The sequence below is a fragment of the Mastacembelus armatus genome, chromosome 16 (assembly GCF_900324485.2).
Source record: "Mastacembelus armatus chromosome 16, fMasArm1.2, whole genome shotgun sequence".
Taxonomy (NCBI): Eukaryota; Metazoa; Chordata; class Actinopteri; order Synbranchiformes; family Mastacembelidae; genus Mastacembelus; species Mastacembelus armatus.
In genome coordinates this window covers 5,726,222-5,748,576 of record NC_046648.1, presented here as the reverse complement: position 1 = coordinate 5,748,576, position 22,355 = coordinate 5,726,222, and the positions used below count along the sequence as shown (strand labels likewise).

The window sequence follows — 22,355 nt, the reverse complement described above, 5'->3', positions numbered from 1 at the left end:
CACAAAGCATGTGCTCATTGATAGCACCTTCTCAATTTGCCAAAAATGGTGCGCATATGCAATCAAAGCCATTTCGATTTGAAATACAGAGCCACCATCAACTCATCATCTTTTATTTGAATAAGTGACAGATTACAGAAGAGAAAATACAAACTCTAGAATTATTTCTAGCCTGAAAAAAGTACATTGTGTTAAACTGCTGTACAGCCAAACAAACCCTGGCTGCAAAATCTCAAAAGTTTTCACTGAATCCCCTCTACTTGCTTGCCTTTGTTTTGTTTTTTTTCTCCTTTCTAGTTGCTGAAGAGAAACAGATGAAGTGCAGTCAGGAGATTTTAGCGATAGATGATAATAAATCAGCCTAGGCCAGATGTGAGGGCAAGGTCTTATCTGACATGTAACAAGTGTATTTGCTTTTATATAGGCTTCATTTGTAAACTACAGTCCCCTTTGTGGTAGTAATGACAAATGAAAACTGATGGATTCAGTGGAAGAATTGGAGATTTTACTCATTTGAGACCACATTTCATATGCACAATAGCCAACGGCCACATGTCACTATACCAGTGTATGTTTGACAAATAAGGCCAATTAGTTATGTGATGACATAAGTTGACACTCTCTTGGCCACCGATTAAATTTAGTAAATCCAGGCGTGAGAAACAAAGGGTACCTTTTTAAGTAATGATGTTTGTGTATATTCCAAAAAATGGTTAATTAATTATTTGGAATATACTTAAGTTATGTCAGGTATCCTCCCATGTTTTTCGGGGATAACAAAATTGGGTACAACACAGTTTGGTCAAAATCTGTGGGTTATAAAAAAAAAAAAAGTGTCATGATACTGTTGGCTATTGTACTGTTTTTGACTTTGTCTTGAAATGTGTCCTGAGAGCCCCATGATCAGGTACAGTGTGTTCAAGCAATGGCTGCCAGGTAGTCTTTCACCTCTGCTGGGGTGAGTCTTTTGAAGCCAGCCTCATTACAGATGCCCACCTCAATGTTCTCCTCAGTCATCTGACCCTCAAAACTCTCCTAAGACACAAAGACAGTGTAAATGACTACAAATAAAAAAATGATGAACACTACCAGTGAAGCTAGATTCCAATGTCTTTGGAATTTTTATAACAAACAACATACCTTGAGTGTCAAGATGGCTGTGTGGATGGCATCTTCCAATTCGAGATCATTGTTATACCTGGAGAATAAAAGTGGTCATCTACCAATCTGTGCAGTGTGCATCAAGTAGAACTCCAAGAGTTAACACCAAACATTTCAAATCTGTACATTATATTTCTGTTACACTATAACAAGTACTCGTTTTACCCCTGATTCTTGATCACTGAGACACCTATATTGTGAAGTTTGCCCATTCATCATAATTGAAATCTATACATTAGCTGTGTAGAATGCCTTGAATGGCAAATGCTTACCTTTTCTCAAGGAATGTTTTTCCATTAACATAGTTCTTTCCCATTGCTGTGGCTTTCCATGCAAAATATGCACCCTACCAATAAAGACAGAAAAAAAACCTTCAGGACAGGGAGAAAGATATGTGGCTCAAAGTGAATGTAAGTGTTGCATGACAGTCCTGAAACAACTGACATTTTAGAAATATGAAGGTATTATTTTATCTAACAATATCTGAGCAAAAATAATAATACAGTACATAACACAGCATTTGAATTATACATGTATTTTTAACAAATATGTAAACAAGAGATATAACGTACAGAGGGGTCTGACTGGAACAGGTAGGGGTGGTCTTCATCCCATCCAGCTATCAGCAATGATACGCCGAACGGACGAACTCCACTGGTGAAGAAAATAAGACAAAAGTTATAAGTGCAAAAGTTCTGACTGAATACACTTAAACTCTGAAAGGGTAAAAGTAACATACAAGCATGTTTCTTGTGTCTGCAGATACCTACCCAGACTGTGTGTACTCCTGCATTACAGAGGCCACTCTCTGGACAAGCTGGCCTGTGGGGATTGGCTCCTGGTATACCAGGAAGTACTGTTGCGCCAATTTCCGGGCTCGTCGCACTAAAACCCTGCAAGGAAGACACAACTCATAAAGCTTTTTGAATGTGAGGTTTCATATCCAGAGCCAACAGTCAGTGGTGCTGACACGGACAAAACCCAAAGTTTGAAACTCAGAAATATGCATTTGTGTGAGCACAAAGTTTAGGTCTTGTTTTATAGTGTTCGCATATATTAATACAAGTAGTTGCCAACACTCAATCCATTCAAACCAGTTCATTGCTACTACGACTTTCTGCATTAGTATGTGTGAAATCCCCACTAAACTTAACACACAACTCGTAAAAGAAAAATGACATCTAAGAAAAATCCCAGAAAAAAACACTGTAAAATATTAGTGGTATACTACCAAGATATTCGGTTCATAAAGAATGTGATTCTGAAATCTGTCTCAACAGGTATATGAAAAGTGGCATATTAATCTAAAACCCTGATGCAAATACACAGTTCAATGAATAGTTAGAATATGCCAAACCTCCTAGATATCTATTTAGAGGAGGCTTGATAAGTGAAAACATTGTTGCTTTAACATGTAAACAACTTAAGTGCAGCCCATTTTCATGTTTTTCTCCTTCTGTAGTGGATTTTAACCCATAATTTTAAAAATTCTGTTTGTGACACCTGTATTGCATTGGGTTGTTGTCAGTTAAAACTGTTAGACATCACAGAGAAATACTACTTGTCAAAAGGCAAGAAAGAAACCTAAGCTGGTGGTGGTATATTTTTCTTCCAAGCACACATAATCCCCACCTATAGTCAGGGCCCATGCCACTGTAGACCATGCCAATGTGTTTAGTGATGGGCTCCACTTTATGGACACTCTGCTCATCATAGAGAATGGACTTCTGTTTCTTCTCTGTTGCCAGAACAACTCCATTAGACGCTAAAAGTCAAAGAGAATATCACAGTTAGTATCTTCACAAACCCCAAACAATTATTTATTTTTTACTGACCAGCTTCAACTGTGCCATGTAATGCAGAGCCTTAAATGACCTCTTATGTTTCTGCACCAGAGTCTGGCAGGCTGGCCCATTGACTTGCCTGGCTAAATAACACATCCATCGCTATTATGAAAAAAAAATACTTCAGGGAGAAAGACAAAACTATAGTGTGATATTACTTAACATAACTTCTTAATCTGAAGTTAAGACTGTCTGCTTAACCTGCATTATATCAGAAAATGTTTACATGTAGCAATGGGTTTCTGTGTTATGCCTTTTAATTTTTAAACAACAATCATCAAAGGCCAGTGGTCCACTTTTGCTCCAACATACGCAGGTTTCCTGGACTCCATACCTTTGATGCCAACCGAGGGCGCTCCGGCTGCTACAGCTGCCAGCGCATATTCAATCTGAACCAGTTTCCCCGAAGGACTGCAGGAAGAAAGACACAACATTAACGTGAAGTCAGGGGATGGGAAGAAAAGCAAAAGAACCAAATGCTGCTACGATAACCCCACAGTTAGTGTAGTTAAAAAAAAAAAAAAACAGATGTAACGTATGACAATCAGCAAAGACGAAACTGAAAGTAAAGCGTACTCATTTGACCTAGCTTAACGCTAATCTCTGTGTTAGCATAGTAAAATAACCTGTTTCGTCCTAGTGAATAACTATTTCACACACATAACCATTTAACACATTTTACTGTTGATATCAGAAACAGTGAGTCGCTTGACTGTCTGGTTTAAGAATGGACTAGCTACCCTGCTAACAGCTAACGTTAGCCGATTCATTACTACCCAGCAATGACAGTGCATCAACTTAGAATGGCCCCCAGGCCTTATTATCATATCAGACTAGAAAACCACATATACTTGTTATTCAGCTGTTCTTTATTAACAACCACCACAACCAGCTTAGAACTCGGTTTCGTTAATTTATAACAATTTGGACAACGTTTACCTAAATGTGGTGAGAGAGAAACTGTAGCCTCGCTCCGCCATCTTGATCTTCTTCTTCTTCTACTCTGTGTTGACGGCAGACTTAACAAAGCCGCTTCGGAGTGTGTATACCGCCACCACCCGTCACATAAACCTCGACCCTACGGCTTATTACACGTTATGATCAGAGACCAAATCACGTTTAGTAAATATCCGTCAGGGGACTGGACACAATGTCATCTTAGTTCATATAAAATAAAATATAATCGGACGTTTAAAATTGTTAGAAGCCTGTCAGCTTTATGATTTTTGCAATAGAAGTATATAGAAATGTTTTTAAAATATCACGTTTATCCTTTCGCTTTTAAAGTGTATAATTACATTACACCTAACACATAGTAATATATTTGCATTGTGATATTAAACTAATGGAGCTACAACTAATAAGAGATAATGAATGGAGGAAAGGCTGTTTCAGGCCACAATAATGTCACAGGCCCTGTCTGGTGTGACCCTAAGCCTGCGAAGGCACGGGAACTGGTCCATATTCATAATGAATGCTAAAGGCCACTATTTACCTGTCCATTAATGCTGTGGAAGGACTTCCCATTGACATAATCATAAGCAAAAGGGCACACCTTACCTGTCTCCTGCCTCTTCTTCAGTCTGAATGCCAATTGGCTCAGAAACAACAGGGTTTATAAAACCTGCCAGCAAGCAGGTTTGGTACACAGAATCAATTTGAACCCTCATCTCAGGGTTAACAAACTCCGGGTTTTCACTAAAGCCGCTTTCTGAAACAGGCCCTTGCTTTGTTTATAACGTTATTTTGAAAAGCGTGAATTTCGTTGTGTAGTTCAAAATGTTGACCGCTAGATGCCGCTAAGACACTACAATTGGTCTTGTCTGTGGGAAATTAGACAGAAGAAGAAGCATATCTTGTCGCTGTTTAGTGACGTGCTGAACCACAGTGACCGTGAGCTATTTGACATGTAGAGAAAAGGAAACGTGCTGACAACAAAATGATGAATCTAGCGGCTTTGCTGCACAGCCTCAGGTGCTCTCTGCTGCGTGCTGAAAGCAGACTGCTGCAGGCAGCGGGACTAGACCGAGTCCTGGGTGAGTTTTCCCATTGTAGCTGTCAAAATTGCAACTGAGTCAATCTACGGTTTATTACATAATCATCTGTCAGGCGTCTTTCTGATAAAAATATTACATGTGTGCAGCTCCAGCGTTGGCAGTAAATGGTCCCAGCCTCCTGCCTCAAATCGACCAGGAGGAGCAGCAGAGTCCGGAGCAGCCCCCTGGTCTCATGGACAGCATCCTGTGGATGGCAGCGCCCAAGAAAAGACGAACTATAGAGATCAACCGCACCAGAAGAAGAGCTGACGCCAAATTGCTAAAACTCAAGGTACCGTGAACAGATCTTCTCTGGGGGAGTCACCTCAAAACACAACGATAACCAGTTAATGAGTACATCACTACACCTGTCATTAATCCCATTAATCTTCTCCTGTGTTGATCAGTGTAATTGATTGGTCTGTGCCTGTGTCTCCCTCTTCCTCCCTCAGACCAACATTGAACCGTGTCCTGAGTGCGGCCACTTGAAACAGAAACATGTCCTGTGTGGCTTCTGCTATGCTAAGGTGTGCAAGGAGACAGCTCAGATTCGTCATCAGATCCAAGGAATGGAAGGTGGCCCGCTGAGGGCCCCAACGGTGGAGACAATTGTGTTGTATGATGGTGAGACACCAAGCCAGCAGGATAAAGACAAGAGGATAGTGGAGATAGCCAGGAAGAGGCCCACCTGGTTCAGCCAGTGATGCTGAGCTAAGGCTGCGCTGGCTTCATACTTTAAGTGAGACATAGGTCTGCTCAGATACACACTGATGCTTTATTTCAGAGAGTGAAAGCATATGTTTTCCAGGTTTCAGTAAATGAAAGGGCAAGTCTGATCTAGTTATTTTAACAGAACTGATACAAGAGCTCTGATGAATACTGGATCATCAGGCATTGATTTTCATATGTCTGTAGTCACTCTACACTGTCAGTAATGTGTCAGTACAAAATTGTTGGTGTGTGTATATATATATATGCCATGGTATATATATATTTTTTGTCATTTTTTGTTTCAATAGTTTGTCCGACTTTAAGCTGAGCTTATCTTTTTCTAATGAGAAATTTCTGTAAACTTTTGAATGACAATAAACTAATTATTTAGGAAAAAACATTCATTGGTCATTTTTTTTTAAAGTAAATGAGACTGTACAGATAATATACAGGGTCATGAATGCAAAGTTGCATATTTATTAGTTGCGTTTCTTTTATATTTATTTACTGCTTCTACTTTATGATACAGTAATAATTTGTATTTGTACTCTGCTCTAATTGGCAATGTGAACAAAATTTTAAAAAAAAATCAGTAGGAACATTAGCATCAATTTGGCCAAGTCACTGAAGTAGCTTTGAATTACTGAGGACTACCCCTGTCAGTCAGTGATCTGATTGCCTTCAGCTGTTTCCTGCCTGCGCCATGTGGTCTATGTGAGAGACATCTGAGGAATGAGACCTGATGGGATGAACCCTGGATCCATCTTAACAGATTGGGCATTTAATATCCCTGTCAACACACTACACACTGATAAAAATACAAGTACTCTTAGGTTAATTGCAACATATGTAGAATTTAATAAAAACCAAGGGTTTCATATTCATCTAGTTGGGTCACATCATGGAAAGAATTAAAGCTCCTTTTCCAATGAAAGCCAACCTTCAGGTTGCTTTAGGTGGGGGCATTCACTACAATGTGATGCAGACAAGTAAAAATAGAAAGAAGATTGGATATTTAACACATTAGGAAACACACAAATCACACTGGACACACACACCGTTGATAACACTTGATTTGATAGCTTGTAGTACTTTTCCCATGAGTTTTTAGGTCAGGTATAACTCGGATGAAAGACACTGTTTGTGTCAGCACAGAGCAACAGTTACTGACTTTTACACTTTGTACAATCACACCATGAACTGTGTGAGCAAAGAAGGCTGTTCCCAGGTGACCTTTAAAAAGACAATGTCTGGAAGAAAGAGAGGATGTAGGATGTTTTCATTTGAAAAGCCACTTCAGTCAGAATTTACAGCTCTATGTTTACTGCTTCCATCTGCATCATTCTTCTTGGTTAGTAGGTATGGCTTTTTTATGGTATGGTGTTCCCTATGTTGTTTTGAGATCTATTGGGATTGGAGAGATTAATGGAACAGTGCATGTGCTCATTGTGTTTGTACTGTAAACACATTGCAGGGGCAGGATGTATGTGATCCACATTCAGTAGAGTTGAAACTGCTGAAGTACTGCCAAGTTTCGCTTGAAACTTTCCTGCAAGGTGCACAACGATCTCATCCTGATCATGGACATCACTGCAGGTATGTTGCAACTATAATATGTGATGTAGTCATGCCAATCCTGCCTCAAAGTTTCAACTACCAGTGTTTTTCTTGTGTAGTTCAGTTCAATCAATTACAGAGGCTGAATAAAAAAAAAAGATAAATCTGATGTGTTCCAAGCTGATACTGTCAGAGATGGACAGTATGCGCAGGGATGGTTATACACACCAGCGGGTCATCTGCTTCATGGATTAGAAAAGTCCCAGATGGACTCTGACACAAATTCTAGGCATATCACTAATTGTTACAGGAATACACTGCACCTTTGTGGTTCTCAGTAATTCCCACTGTTTGTGAAACAGTACCTGGAACACAGTCACTACCAATTTACATGAACTGAACAAAATACAAATAGACACGAGACAGAAAATACCACAGATAACCTGAGAAAAATTGTGATTATAGTTATTTCTGTGCATTCCTGCTGCTTACACTTTTGTATATATGTAGCAGTAGTTTCGTTACTGTTACATTAGTAGTATAGTATATATTAGTACATAGCATACTCTACTAGTATCACAATGCTAAGGAAAAAATATAGACAACATGGAAAATATGCTTTTAAATGTATGTGACGGTTTGAGTGGTTAGGGTCATTACATTTAAATTCATGGCATTACATCCAGCACTTATTCACCAAGGTATGGTCAAAACAAAAACAGTACAAAAAGGTTTAGTTAGTTAAACCCTTTCGTTAGAGGTGTAAAATAAAAAGAATCTGATAATATGTTGCAGCACTGAGCACTACTTCGCACTCTGTTCCCTTATTTTGATTCACATGCTCCTTCTGTAGAATCTTGTCTCCCTTATAGTTATAAGTGCCCACAAACTGAGATCAGACAAGAAATTTCAAAGCAGTGAAAAGAAAAAGTCACACTATATCATTCATGGCAACACAATGTAAAAAAAGATGCCATAGAGGGAGGAAACTCAATGGACAGATGGAAAAACAAAGTACCAGTGTCTTTATCAACATCCTACAATTTCATCAATATAATAGAACCAAGTACCAACACATGACATAAACCTAAAACACATTTCCATTAAATAACTGTGCTGACAGTGTGATTTGTTGCAACATAGTAAATTATACTATGTTAGTAAGGTACTGATGAGAAACGTGTTGTCAAATGGGATAATGTAAAATTAATGGGATCCCTCATTCCAGCCCCAAGACAGGGAAAACCAAAACACAGCCCACTTTCACACTATCCTCACCTTACAGTAAGTCATGGCACTGAGGCAAATCTTCTTAAACTATTCCAAAATTTTAAGTAAACAATAAATCTTAAATATATTTGTGTAAACAAACAAATATAAAATAATTATCTTAACTATTTATAATTATATAATATTATTATATTTCCATTGTTAATTTAAAGCTTGTGCAACAAGGCAGACATGCGCGTGGCAATCGGGGACAGTACCCCTGGATTGGCAGACCGGGGTGGTGGTCCCTCTTTTTAAGAAGGGGGACCGGAGGGTGTGTTCCAACTACAGAGGGATCACACTCCTCAGCCTCCCTGGGAAGGTCTATGACAGGGTGCTGGAGAGGAAGATCCGGCCCGTGGTCGAACCTCGGATCCAGGAGGAACAATGCGGTTTTCATCCCGGTCATGGAACACTGGACCAGCTCTATACCCTCTCGAGGGTGCTCGAGGGTTCATGAGAGTTTGCCCAACCAGTTCACATGTGCTTTGTGGAACTGGAGAAGGCATTCGACCAGGTCCCTCATGACATCCTGTGGGAAGTGCTCCAGGAGTATGGGGTCTGGGGCCCTTTGCTAAGGGCTATCTGGTCTCTGTACAAACGGAGCAGGAGCTTGGTTCGCATTGCCGGCAGTAAGTCAGACCTGTTCCCAGTGCATGTTGTACTTCGGCAGGGCTGCCTTTTGTCAACAGTTCTGTTCATTATTTTTATGGACAGAATTTCTAGGCGCAGCCAGGGGCCAGAGGGAGTCCAATTCGGGGACCACAGGATCTCATCTCTGCTTTTTGCAGATGATGTTGTCGTGTTGGCTTCATCGAGCCAGGACCTCCAGCATGCATTGGGGCGGTTTGCAACCGAGTGTGAAACGGTTGGGATGAGAATCAGCATCTCCAAGTCCGAGGTTCTCAAACAGAAAAAGGTGGCTTGCCATCTCCAGGCCAGGAGAGAGATCCTGCCTTAGGTGGAGGAGTTTAAGTATCTTGGGATCTTGTTCACGAGTGAGGGAAGGACAGAACGCAAGACTGACAGACGGATTGGGGCATTGGCAGCAGTAATGCGGTCGGTATACAGGTCAGTCATGGTGAAGAAGGAGCTGAGCCGAAAGGCGAAGCTCTCGATTTATTGGTCAATCTACGTTCCTACTAACACCTATGGTCATGAGCTTTGGGTCATGACCGAAAGGACAATGTCTCAAATACAAGTGGCTGAAATGAGCTTCCTTTGCAGGGTGCTCCCTTATAGATAGGGTGAGGAGCTCGGTCACCCAGGAGGAGCTTGGAATAGAGCCGCTACTCCTCCACATCGAGAGGAGCCAGCTGAGGTAGCTTGGGCATCTGTTCCGGATCCCTGCTGGGCGCCTCCCTGGGGGAGTGTTCCGGGCATGACCCACCAGGAGGAGGCCCCGGAAAAGACCCAGGGCACGCAGGAGGGACTATGTCTCTCGGCTGACCTGGGGACGCCTTGGTATCTCCCCCAGAAGAGCTAGAGGAAGTGTCCAGGGAAAAGGAAATCTGGGTATCCCTGCTTAGGCTACTGCCCCCACGACCCGGGCCCGGATAAGCGGAAGAAGATGGATGGATGGATGGATTTAAAGCTTTGGGGTGCCTTAAATTACAGTGGTATTGTATTTTAGCATGCTAAAACCTGATATCATGTCCCTTGATTTCTTTACAAGGATGGAACTTGCAGAGGTTGAATATTTTCTTGCTGAGGTTACCTTTGTTTCTGTAACATTGACATCAACAACAGATTATTCACAGAATGAAAAATACATACATTTTCCATCTCTGATGCACATAATTTCAACATTCTTTAGGGTTAACCAAAAACACCACAGTGTGTTTCTCTGCCATCACTTTGTGAGATTTTGAACCTTTCCTCCTAATATGGCTTCCTCAGCTCTCTTGTATTTCTGGACAGTGACCTGCAGCTGCCAATATTTAAGATACACCCACATGAGGCTTCCATTCTTCCTCTTGTCGAGGTTTAGCAGGTCCGCACAGTGCTTATCTCTCTTAAAAATATCTTTCATGTCAGACTCTAGATTAAGTTCGGCTCCAATGGGGTCTTTGACAACCTTTAGCAGCATGTTCTTCTCCATTTCCAACCGCTGATCTCGAGGTTGGATGAGGGAGCAGTACGCGTTCTGTCGCTCCACAAGCAGACCTTCTAATTCTTTCAAAGTAGCAGTGGCTCGCTGGTACCACTCATTCTCCTGTTCCAGAGCATGACGCAGCACAGCACCTGCAGTGCCAGATCTCACCAGCCTTTGCTTCTCTCCCTCCAAGGCCTCTCTCTCCTTGTAAGGAAGAAGAAAGTTTTGGGTTATGAAGAAGAGGCTGTGGGTAAGGAGGGAAATGTGCACACTATTGGAAATGGACAGGCTGTCAACATGGGTGCAAAGCAAGACTTTACCTGTTCTAACTGTTTCCGCTCTTCAATCAAATGCTGGCTCTGTGAGATGATTGCCTGCTTATAGCCTTTGACCCTCTGTCTCTCTTTCTCCAGCTCTAGCTCTAGTGCAGCCGCTGCCCTGCGGCTCTCTGTCAGTGTCTCTCGATACTGTGCCTCCATGTCACTTTTTATTGTGCATACATCCGTGTCATACTGTGCTTTGCCCTTCTGGATCTCTCTCTGAGACTCTCTGGTCCAGATCCAACCTAAAAATAAGGGAAAAGTTATATTGCACTGATCTTAAAATCAATTTTTGCTCAACTGACTTTAATTTTATGAAACCCACTCATGATTGTATATAATCTCAACCTGCTTTGAATTTATTCACGTTCCACTGAAAGGCTCAGATGTTGTTATCTGTTACCTCATCCAAAAACACACTTACACACACATTTATTTGTGTTACTTACGAAATGCAGCCAGTCCCAGCATTGGGACCAGCAGGGCGTAGTTCCATTGGTTGCCATCACCGGCCCCCACCCCTCTTTCTCTGGGGCCTGGTTGGATATTCCATCTGGGAGGGTCATTCAAGTTGTTCATGGGGACTGCTATCACACACACACATCAGGGAGACAAAACAGTACTTGCACTATCAGTAAAATGACTGGCTGCCTGTAGTTTATATGCAGTTATAACCTCTTATAAAGTCACGTAAAGTTAACCACATGGTTATAAAATTAACTAATGTAGCGTTAAGTCTTTCATTTCTACACACAAAGATGATCCTGGGGCCCATTGGTTTGGTTTAGAATCACCTATAATAAAACCTTCATGTCGGAACAAACAAACAGATGTCAGTGTCTGTTAGCAATTAGCTTCATAGCATTAACCAAAACACTGCTTCAGCAACAACAACAGCCTGACATGACCTGCAGGTTTGACATCCCAGAGCCAAAAACTAGTCAGCTATGAGCTAACGTGCTAGCTAACACTTAGCCTGCTGGCCTATGCTCGCTGAAGTAATAAATCAAATATAACACGGGGCGTAGTAGCTCTGCGAGTCCTACAAAAGTCAGCATTTATCTGATAAATGTTAGGCGCTATGCCTCACCTTGAACCAAAAGTGTAGGTCACTTATACATGTTCCTGCAGACTACACAAGTTTTACGGTTTAGCAGTCCAATCACCCTGAGGAAGCGGGATTTCTGGAAATTCACTTAAACAAAAGTCCAAATAGTTGTTGATATTAAAATATTTACATAATTACTGGGAAATAATATGCGGTTTAAATCATGCTTCATTAATTGATATGCGTTAATATGTGATTTTATTGGTTCATCTTGGACTGTAATATAAGCAATACTCCCCATTTTGGAGGTGTGTGGTTTCGCCCAGTGCAACAGCGTATGTGATCCTCCGCGGTGCTTTAGGTTCCTCCAGTAGACAACATGGCAAGTGTTGGTGCGGCGTCCCGGCTCCTCTCCAAGAGACTGCTGTCCCAGGCAAAAGCAGTGAGTGCTAATAACTGGATACTTACTCTTGTATATATGTATGTGTGCGATATTTGTCCCCACTGAGAGGAACCTTGTAGAGGTTTCAGGTTTGTTAGCTGGCGGATTGTGATTTACGTAACGTAAGTTGTGCAGCCTAACGTCAGGGTGTTTCAATGTGACACGATGGAAAACGCACTATAGAGAGTCCAACAAATTATATCCAGCTGTAATGTGTTTTTATTTGACGTTACATATTGAGAGCAATGTTTTAGCTGTCTCCTCCTCCAGCATATACCCCAGTTACTTTAGTTGTTCTTGTGGATAACAGTCGTGCTAACTAACTAAATGTTAAAGGATCATATATTTAACTAAGGTAACTTTAGGAGATGGTAAGATTAATGGTAATTGAAAAAAACAAAGTGCACCACAAACGAGAGAAATGATTGTGTTATTTGTGCGTTTTTGTCTAATGTAATCGTGGAGTGCCGTCTTCAATATGTGAATAAACAAACTGTTAATGTGCTTCAGAGCTCATGTTTTCTGCTGGTGAGAGGTTATTGTGTCCGTTTGAGACATGGTGCTGCTTTTGTTTTATTTTTTACCTTTTATTTTCTGCTAGGTCCCTGCTGCTGCGGTTCAGGGTTCCAGGAATTTTCACTTCTCCATCTATGGCAAGAAGAAAAACGCCAAAGTGTCAGAGGATGTAAGTTTCATCGGCTCTTTCATGTAGATCAGCATTTAATGGGATTATTATTATTATTATTATTGAATGATATGATCCACTGTACATATAGGTTTAGTGTTTATCTGCATATGGTCATTTTCCTCTCTGTGTCAGGTGTTGATATCTAAATTACTGTCTTAAAATGTAAACTCATTGCCTCAGACTTGCCCTGAATTAGGCAAACTCATGACATTCCTTGGTTGTTGTGATATGCTCAAACTTTTACTGTACCTTTTCTACTTTGTTGTTTATAGATATCTACTCAGTACCCAATTGTGGATCATGAGTTTGATGCTGTGGTGGTTGGAGCTGGGGGAGCAGGACTTAGAGCAGCCTTTGGCCTGTCAGAGGCCGGCTTTAACACTGCCTGTGTCACTAAGCTCTTTCCCACCAGGTCTCACACTGTTGCTGCACAGGTATAATGACAAATTCAAATTTTCATAAATTCTGTGAAAATCTAAATTATTTATTTGTATTTCTGTAGAATTTCAGCAAGGTCAAGCCCACCTGCGTTCAGTAGACTGGGGTTTAGTAAACTCCTAATACCCTTTTGTTATAGAACTCTTAAGGGTTAAGTAAACACATCAGTGATACTAGTGGTGTTTCTCATTTTATTTCATTGTTAAATGTTAACCTGGTTAACAGGGTGGAATCAATGCTGCTCTGGGGAACATGGAGGAAGATGATTGGAGGTGGCATTTCTATGACACAGTGAAGGGATCTGACTGGCTGGGTGACCAGGATGCGATCCACTACATGACCGAGCAGGCGCCTGCTGCTGTAGTGGAGGTAAGGTGGTTTTGGCACTAAAGGATAAGAAGAAATTCACAGCATTAAACCGTGTGTGTGCACAGTACACAGCATATTATGACAATGTGTCTCGCACCAGAAAGCTGTAATCCATGTTGGCATAAATCAGCGCTTCCCTAAAGCTGACATTAGGTAGTCAGTAAATTGCAACAGCATGCAAACTGGTGTGGATTGAGTTTTTTCTTTAACAATATGAAAGTGGCAATTTTCAATTTTAGTAGCTTATAGTTCTGCATATTAGTAATTAAAACATTATGAAAGGAAAAATGAAAATAATCATCATAAGCGCAGGTTTCCCTCACATCAAAGATGAACTTCCATATTGTAGTATAGATTTAACTCTCATTCTATTTAAAAGTTTTTTAAAGTTTAATTATTTTCCTTCATTCTTGCTGTAAGAAGTTTGACAGTTTTTTTTCTAAATGAATGAATGTATTTATTTTTGATTACACCACTTAAATTTTAAAATTTTCCACCAAGGGTAAACTGATAGAAAAAAAGCTGCAGATTAGGATCTCATGTTTTTTCCTGTTTTTCACAGCTGGAGAACTTTGGGATGCCGTTCAGCCGCACTGAAGATGGGAAGATCTATCAGAGAGCCTTTGGAGGTCAGAGTCTCAAGTATGGAAAAGGAGGCCAGGCTCACCGCTGCTGCTGTGTGGCAGACAGGACAGGGCACTCGCTTCTGCATACACTTTATGGACGGGCAAGTCTCGACCTTTTCTCCAACTCAGTCAATGCATAAAGGAAATCTGCTTTTAGACCATTTAACTTTACTTTATGTAATAATATGATCTTGTCTCTTGTTTAGTCACTCCGTTATGACACCAGTTACTTTGTGGAGTACTTTGCCTTGGACCTGCTGATGGAAAACGGAGAGTGTAAAGGAGTGATTGCTCTCTGCATGGAGGATGGATCCATTCATCGTTTCAGAGCCCAGAATACTGTCATTGCTACTGGGTAGACATCATGCACAAAAGACAAACACATGACATTTTGTTGTAACTTGTACTCTAGTTAGCATAGTTTCGCTTAATATGAAACATTTCTTAAGATGTAAACTTGGAACCAAACGTGTATGAATGTTTCTAAATGAGTGTTATGTTTCTTTCCAGGGGTTATGGAAGAACCTATTTTAGCTGCACATCTGCTCACACTAGTACAGGAGACGGAAATGCAATGGTGACCAGAGCTGGCCTGCCCTGCCAGGATTTGGAGTTTGTACAGTTCCATCCCACTGGTGAGAAAGAAAACAAAAAAAAACATATTAACTTATTAAACCACAGTCATTTGATTGCGTTGCTGCTGTTTAGTTTTATTTTGAAAGACAGTTGCTTGAAGACTTTACATTACATACCTAAATACATACATTAAAAACATGTCTGGATTGCTAATAATGATTTTACTAAAAAATTACTCTATCAATGACAGCTCAAAGTCCATTGTTTTATAGTCTGGCTGTAATGGTGTGATAAACTCAACCTGTTTGTCCTTATGTCTAGCTGCCAATGCAGTTCTCCGTTGCCCTTTGCTTACTAACTTTAGACAGTTTCCCTTTTGCTGTAGTCTTCTTTTTACTGCTCCAGGTACTTTATAGGACAGTGGTATCTAGTTTGTATACACTCAAGTGACTGGTTCATGAGTCTGTTCAGGCTCATTCACACTGAGCTGCAAAAATAGACCTCATTTGCATTAGGACAAATTGTCATAATGCAACGTTTAGTCCCTGCTGGACATTGGACACCAGACTATTCTGTTAGGTATGTAGTACTCCAGTGATGTGGCCTGTGAGAGATCAGTAAAGGGTGAGCTACAGGTCACTGAGTTATAGTGCTGAGTTTTCTGGCATTTAATATATGATGCACCAGCTTTTAAATAGTTAAGGGGTTTGGTTACATACATACAACATACTTAACATACATTAGGTAAATATTTTGGGTACTGATAAAAATTCTTCACTATGAAGACTGCAGCATGCCCCCACACAAATACGGTGCATTCAGAAAGTATGTGCTTTTTTTCAATTTTGTTATGTTGCAGCCTGATACTATAATTGTTTAAATTCATTTTTTTCTCATTTATTTACACTCAGTGCCACATAAGGACAAATTGAAAACAGAATTTAAGGAATTTTTGTACATATAATTAAAAAGAAAAAACTGATATATCACATTTAAATAAGTATTTAGACCCTTTCTCTTGATCTTTTCTGAGATGTTTCTACACCTTGATTGGAGGATTTTCTGCCATTCTGTCATGTTGAAAGGTGAACCTTTGGCCCAGTCTGATTGAACATTTGAATCCTTCACAGGGATCTACGGAGCCGGTTGTTTGATCACAGAGGGTTGCCGTGGTGAGGGAGGGATCCTAATAAACAGTGAGGGCGAGCGCTTTATGGAGCGCTACGCACCCAACGCCAAAGACTTGGCCTCCAGAGACGTGGTGTCCCGCTCCATGACCATAGAGATCAGAGAGGGCAGGTATGAACTAAATATGTATGTGTTTGTCTTTGTGAAGCGTAACTGTGTGCAGACAAAAATGCATGTGTGTTTCTTGCACTAGGAGTTGAAAAACTGAAAAAAGACTGTGTTAATTCCTTCAGGGGTGTCGGTCCAGAGAAGGACCATGTGTACCTGCAGCTTCACCACCTGCCTCCTCAGCAGCTTGCCTCAAGGCTACCTGGAATCTCAGAAACAGCCATGATTTTTGCTGGAGTCGATGTTACTAAAGAGCCAATCCCAGTGCTGCCCACTGTTCATTACAATATGGGTGGAATACCCACAAACTATAAGGGACAGGTAGATACTTTATCCACAGTTTCATGCATTTATGCACATTCCATCATCACTCATAATTACTGTAAGCATTCTCCCAACGAAACTGCGAAACTGACATAATATTCAAATATTGCCAATCAGGTGATCACTCATACCAACGGAGAGGACAAGGTGGTTCCTGGACTGTACGCATGTGGTGAGGCAGCCTGTGCCAGTGTCCATGGTGCCAACAGGCTGGGTGCTAACTCCCTGCTTGACTTGGTGGTGTTTGGCAGAGCCTGCGCCCTCACCATCGCAGAGCAACACAAACCTGGTAAAGACTTTTGAGAATAAGCATCATCTGAAAGCTTTTAAAGTCGATGCAAGATAAATGACGATGCAACAGATGTCTATAAATTTAAACAGATACCTCATTCATTTCCCAAGATAGACTTTACATGTGGTGTAGTTTTTCAGCTGTTTATTTAAATGCAGAGGAAAAGTTAGTTGTGTTAGTAGTACATTTGAGAAAGCATGACCTCCTCTTCTCTTTTGCTTTCAAAGTAAACACCACAGTCCGTAGTTTTATGGTCTGCAGACAGAATTATATTAATATCACTACATCAGTACACATTGCCCTTTTTCCTTTTCTACTCATGTTGTTTCTTTTCTCTTTAGGGGAGAAACTGTCCCCCCTAAAACCCAGTGCAGGGGAGGAGTCTGTTTCCAACCTGGACAAGCTGAGGTTTGCCAGTGGAAGCCTCAGAACCTCTGAGATCAGGCTCAACATGCAGAAGGTACACACACACACACACACACACACACACAATGATGTGAGCTGTTCATAAACAAGTACTTTGACAGCTTGCATGTTTTTCTGTATGATAGCCTAACATGACTATTCAGAATGCTGATTTCAGCATGTCCCGAGGTGTGCAGGGACTGACAACAGACAGTCTTCTGCTGAGATTTTGGTGAATTGGAAAGCTTTTGAGTTCTTGGATCAATGAGTCATTAGCAAAACATTGTTACAACACATACAATGCCTTTTACAACCATCATAAGGCAGACAAGCTACAAGCTAAATTTTCATCTGAACAAGCTGTCCACCACATTAGAGACAGTCCCAGTTTTTACAGCTGGCTTCTCACCGAAACCAAACCAGTTTGTTCTGCACCGATGACGGATTAGTTTGAATATTAACTTGAAGCTTGTTGTCTGCCTTACTAAGCGTGGAGGGAGGTATTTGTGTTCAAATCTGTGAATGTTTTTCTAACTTTACTCCAGTGCTGCTGACATGAGATTAAAATCAGTGTGTTCAAATTGTTAAAATCACTGAAATCTTTGGACTTAAGTGTCAGATCAGTGATTCTCAAGGACAGCGTTCCTCCTTAGTGGAACACTGGCCATTGTGTGGAGAGATGGTATAGGAGGCTGCTGAACTCAGAGCATAGACTCCTATTCAAAGTGAGGGTATGTGCTGCCAATGTACACCCCCCCCACTCTTAGGGTGTACTCAGACTAGGCATTCTAGTACCCAAGCACTCACCAATCGTTTGCTAACCTGCAATCACAATGCATTTGAAATGATCCATGCCGGAGCATGCTGACATCACGACAATACTGCTGTAGAGAGGTGCTCTGTTGGTGTTCTATACGTTAGTGGTCACACTGTGCATACCATGCCCAAGTCTGACCTCTTGAAGGGGGCCTGGGCCTATATGGTACACTTGTATGCAAACACTCATCATATTTCTCTTCCTACCTCTCTCTACAGACCATGCAGGCGCACGCTGCAGTGTTCAGAACCGGCTCTATTCTGAAGGAGGGATGTGATAAAATGGATGCTATTTACCAGACCCTGGATGACATTAAAACCTTTGACAGAGGTACTGCACCATTTGGCTTTTTCTTCAGGTTTTCAGTTCCTCCAGCCTCTTTCTATTACTTTTTGACACACTGTAAATCATACTGTACAATCAGTGTCCTTTGTATTTCACTTCTCTTCCTTTGCTTCTCTGTTCCAGGCATTGTGTGGAACACAGACCTGGTGGAAACACTGGAGCTGCAGAATCTGATGCTGAACGCTGTCCAGACCATCCACTCTGCTGAACAGAGAAAAGAGAGCAGAGGAGCCCATGCCAGAGAGGATTTTAAGGTCAGTGTATTTTATCTATATCTTACTCGACATTTTTCTTGCAATGTTCCTCTACATCTGCTTTCTTTGTCTTTTCTGAGGTTGTCCTTTTCTGTTTTCTCTGCAGTCCTAAGACAAATGTATATTAATGGTGTCAGTAAAATAAAATATTTATGATTAATCACGTTGCCTGAAGTTAAATCACTATTAATCACAAGTCATTTTATTTATTTATTTATTTTTTAAAATCTTTCCCAAATGTACCTTAAAAGGATATTTGACGTTTTTTTTTTTCTTTACTTTAGAGTGGACAAATATGCTTTCTTTATGCAAATGCATGTTTATTATTATTACAGTCATCAAAAACAATGACAAATACAGAATATTCTCCAGAATAAACTTAAGGGTACTGCATGCTCAAAAAATACGCTGAAAGCACAATATGACAAACTCAAGCCCAAGAAGCAACACTGGATACTATGGGTGGAGAAGGGACAGGGAGAAGGGACAGGGAGAAGGGACAGGGAGAAGGGACAGGGAGAAGGGACAGGGAGAAGGGACAGGGAGAAGGGACAGTGATTGGAGTAGAAAGTTTAGCAATATTGCAGAAATACTGAAAATGTACTTATGTTCAGTGTGCATTTAATAAATATTATGCAGCTCCTTAAGACCCACACTAATTATTCAAGCCTTGATTGAGAGAGACTTTTGGGAGAGTTAAAGCTGCAGATTTAGCAGCATCTAGTGGTGAGATTATAGAATGCAACTCTCCTACTGTTTGCTCTTTAGTTTTTCAGGTCTTATCTCATTTTCTTTCTATAAACTGGTTGTGTACTTCTTTTTTACGCAAACAGGCAACTGTGACGTCTTACTATTGATTTTCTTCTGACGTTATTCCTTTTAACTGCATTCCAGGAACGTGTTGATGAGTATGACTACTCTAAGCCGCTGCAGGGTCAAGAGAAGAAGCCCTTTGATCAGCACTGGAGGAAACACACCATGTCCTATGTCAACTCCAAGACTGGCAAGGTACACAACCCTTCTTCAGTGTGGATACTTATAACAAGATATCAGATTGTACTTATAACTATTATTAACTTTGAAGATTCTATATGGTTTGAAAAATCAGATGATACAACTTTTGCTTCTGTCCAATTACAGGTGACCCTGGAGTACCGTCCTGTGATTGACAGCTCTCTGGATGAGCAGGAATGTGCCCATGTCCCCCCTGCCATCCGCTCCTACTAAGATCTCGTCTCCTCTGCCTGATCCCTTCATGCTTACTCTCACATCCATCTTTCTGTAATCGAGATGGCATTTCAGGACAAATCATGCTTTTGGTTCCTCTTCTGTATTCATTTAGAATGGTTAAAGGATATTTCAGGTTTATTTTAACCTGGCTTGCTTCTCATCAATGTGGCTCTTGTTTCTCTGTGGGCAGTGCTGCCACAGAACTACAAACAACAATATTTATTAGAAATATGGTTGGCATTTAAACAATAATTATGGTTTCATACTGTCTTGTGTCATCCCTTTATATCACCTTCATTTCCTCCCACCCAGATGTGTTTTGCCTTTATTTAATCCGTTTGCAGCAGATCGAGTTCAGCTCGGTCCTGAAGCCTCTCACACTGTCTGAGCTGGTCTTTTGGGTCACAAGAGACTTAGCAAGTAGGTAACTGAAGATTTCTCAGCCTCCAGCTTAAGAACAACAACATTAACAAAAAAATATTTAACAATGTTGTACCATTTAAGCTTGACTTCTTGTGACAACACCATAATCTCATTTCCTGGGCTGCTTCTTCTTTTTTGGCTTTCTAAAGTGCAGAGTAAATTGAAAGTCACGTGTTGCTGTCTAACTGCAGATGGAAGTTTAAGTTGCTGTGTAAATACTGCCTAACTGTACAATATTAAACAAAGCAAGTTATTCTGTATGTAGTTGTTAAAGGCTGACGTATTTTCTCACTCACTATGGCCTTCAGTTCTTGATGGTATTTACTTGTGATACTTTCATGTGTGTTGTCTAAGTTATTAAATACATCTATTTAAAGACCATAATCGGATTATAGACTTAATCACACACATGCTTTAGTTCTTCACTACAAATGATAAGCAAATTCAGCAACTTGAGTCTAGTTAGCTATAAATTGGTGTTTTTAATAGTAACTCCATGCATTTTGATGTGGCTGTTGCTTTCTTATGAAGGTGAACAGTGAGGTCAGTGTCAGTGATTTACACTGAGCTGTTTGAATTATTGGGGTCAATGATTGTTATTCCAGAAGTCACATATTTTCTAAATATAATATTTGGTGCCAGCTAGCTCCAAGTTCTTTAAAAGCAGCAGTGAGTGAGTGGTTTCCATTAAAACAAAGTGGCTGGTGATTATAGAAGTTATGTTATTGCATAAGTATTGAACAAATTCACGCTTCTTGTACCAAATTGTTGGGAGGATGACTTATTTGTTCTGAAAATAGTGTGAATTAACTTTCTGCTGGTGTTGTCATTTACACATATTTCATAAATAAAGTGTAGACTACATGTAGAAACAAGCTCTTGGTTTATCTTCATCTAATGGGCAGATGGGGGACATAAAAACATGAAAACTTACATAGTTTCATTCTATGTATTTAAAGCGTACCACAGCCAATCCTATATGTACAGAATCATTTTGGACCATTTCAGAGAAATGCATCACAATTTCTTTGGTCTTATTGTGACCTGTGTTGATTTTTGTCCACTTGGGGGCAGCAGAAGAACACCTTGTTAATAAACAGCATGGGTAGCCTGGCTGCTCATTTTGTAATGACTTTTGATCATCTTACTACCACGTTGGGTGTTCTTCTGATAAAAGTAAGTAATAGGCTACAGTCAGTGGTGCATTATTACCATAATAGCTGCTGTAGCAGACGTTATGCAGACAAAGTCTTGGTCAGTGATCACTGAACACTTCTCTGTAACCTTAGCCATTTTGCAACCTCACACTACCTCAAATGAAAAACAGTCATCAGTTTTCCTTTGTGCCCCACCCTGTATTGAATCAGCTGCAGGGCTGCACCTGTACCTGGCTCACCTGAAACATGATTAGTACATGTTTTTGTGAAATTATACTTTAATACCATGTTTGCATATTACGGTTTACATTTAACTAGAGTGAATCAGCTGAGTTACTGAACAGTGTGAATTGCGTGAAGCGCATCCATAATTTATGTATTATGGTTAATTAGCTGGGAAACAGGTCGAAGAGCATCAAATTGCCCTTTAGTAACATGGTGTGACTTTCAGCAGTGTACCTGTTTTCTTTAAAAGCATACATATTTTGCAAATGTAATATTTTTTAGATTTATTTCATTCTTCTTGATCAGACATTGTATTGTATCAACTACTGTTATGTAAGACAAAGAGCACTGTGGTAATAGGACAGTGCTGTGGTAATACGACAGATACAAATGACAGTTGGCTTCTG

At 40.5% G+C, this 22,355-nt stretch overlaps 4 protein-coding genes across 5 annotated transcripts; 2 read left to right on the top strand and 2 right to left on the bottom strand.

The window, feature by feature from the left end:
* Positions 1–92: 92 nt before the first annotated feature.
* psma2a (proteasome 20S subunit alpha 2a) lies at positions 93–4,026 on the bottom strand. The gene is made up of 8 exons (XM_026294296.1): positions 3,945–4,026; positions 3,340–3,416; positions 2,794–2,926; positions 1,932–2,054; positions 1,734–1,815; positions 1,434–1,507; positions 1,141–1,198; positions 93–1,035 (listed from the first exon to the last, which is right to left on the bottom strand). The coding sequence occupies exons 1-8, from the start codon at positions 3,983–3,985 to the stop codon at positions 919–921; spliced, it is 705 nt and encodes a 234-aa protein (XP_026150081.1). The 5' UTR covers positions 3,986–4,026; the 3' UTR covers positions 93–918.
* Positions 4,027–4,856: 830 nt separating this feature from the next.
* On the top strand, positions 4,857–6,150 carry mrpl32 (mitochondrial ribosomal protein L32). Its single transcript, XM_026293902.2, has 3 exons — positions 4,857–5,041; positions 5,149–5,333; positions 5,494–6,150. The coding sequence occupies exons 1-3, from the start codon at positions 4,945–4,947 to the stop codon at positions 5,743–5,745; spliced, it is 534 nt and encodes a 177-aa protein (XP_026149687.1). The 5' UTR covers positions 4,857–4,944; the 3' UTR covers positions 5,746–6,150.
* Positions 6,151–9,822: 3,672 nt separating this feature from the next.
* Positions 9,823–12,169, bottom strand: LOC113122465 (coiled-coil domain-containing protein 127). Of its 2 annotated transcripts, none has more exons than XM_026293848.1 (4): positions 12,084–12,169; positions 11,443–11,580; positions 10,994–11,238; positions 9,823–10,877 (listed from the first exon to the last, which is right to left on the bottom strand). In XM_026293848.1, exons 2-4 carry the CDS (start codon positions 11,570–11,572, stop codon positions 10,431–10,433), a joined length of 822 nt encoding a protein of 273 aa, XP_026149633.1. In that variant the 5' UTR covers positions 11,573–11,580; positions 12,084–12,169; the 3' UTR covers positions 9,823–10,430. The 2 variants fall into 2 exon arrangements, with proteins under 2 accessions (XP_026149633.1, XP_026149634.1); XM_026293849.1 differs by having other exon boundaries at positions 11,443–11,577; positions 12,084–12,126.
* A 217-nt stretch (positions 12,170–12,386) lies between these two features.
* sdha (succinate dehydrogenase complex, subunit A, flavoprotein (Fp)) lies at positions 12,387–21,214 on the top strand. The gene is made up of 15 exons (XM_026293188.2): positions 12,387–12,483; positions 13,085–13,168; positions 13,444–13,605; positions 13,835–13,978; positions 14,541–14,705; positions 14,811–14,959; positions 15,115–15,239; positions 16,311–16,479; positions 16,602–16,797; positions 16,918–17,089; positions 17,434–17,552; positions 18,533–18,644; positions 18,783–18,913; positions 19,808–19,921; positions 20,054–21,214. The coding sequence occupies exons 1-15, from the start codon at positions 12,421–12,423 to the stop codon at positions 20,138–20,140; spliced, it is 1,992 nt and encodes a 663-aa protein (XP_026148973.1). The 5' UTR covers positions 12,387–12,420; the 3' UTR covers positions 20,141–21,214.
* Positions 21,215–22,355: the final 1,141 nt, after the last annotated feature.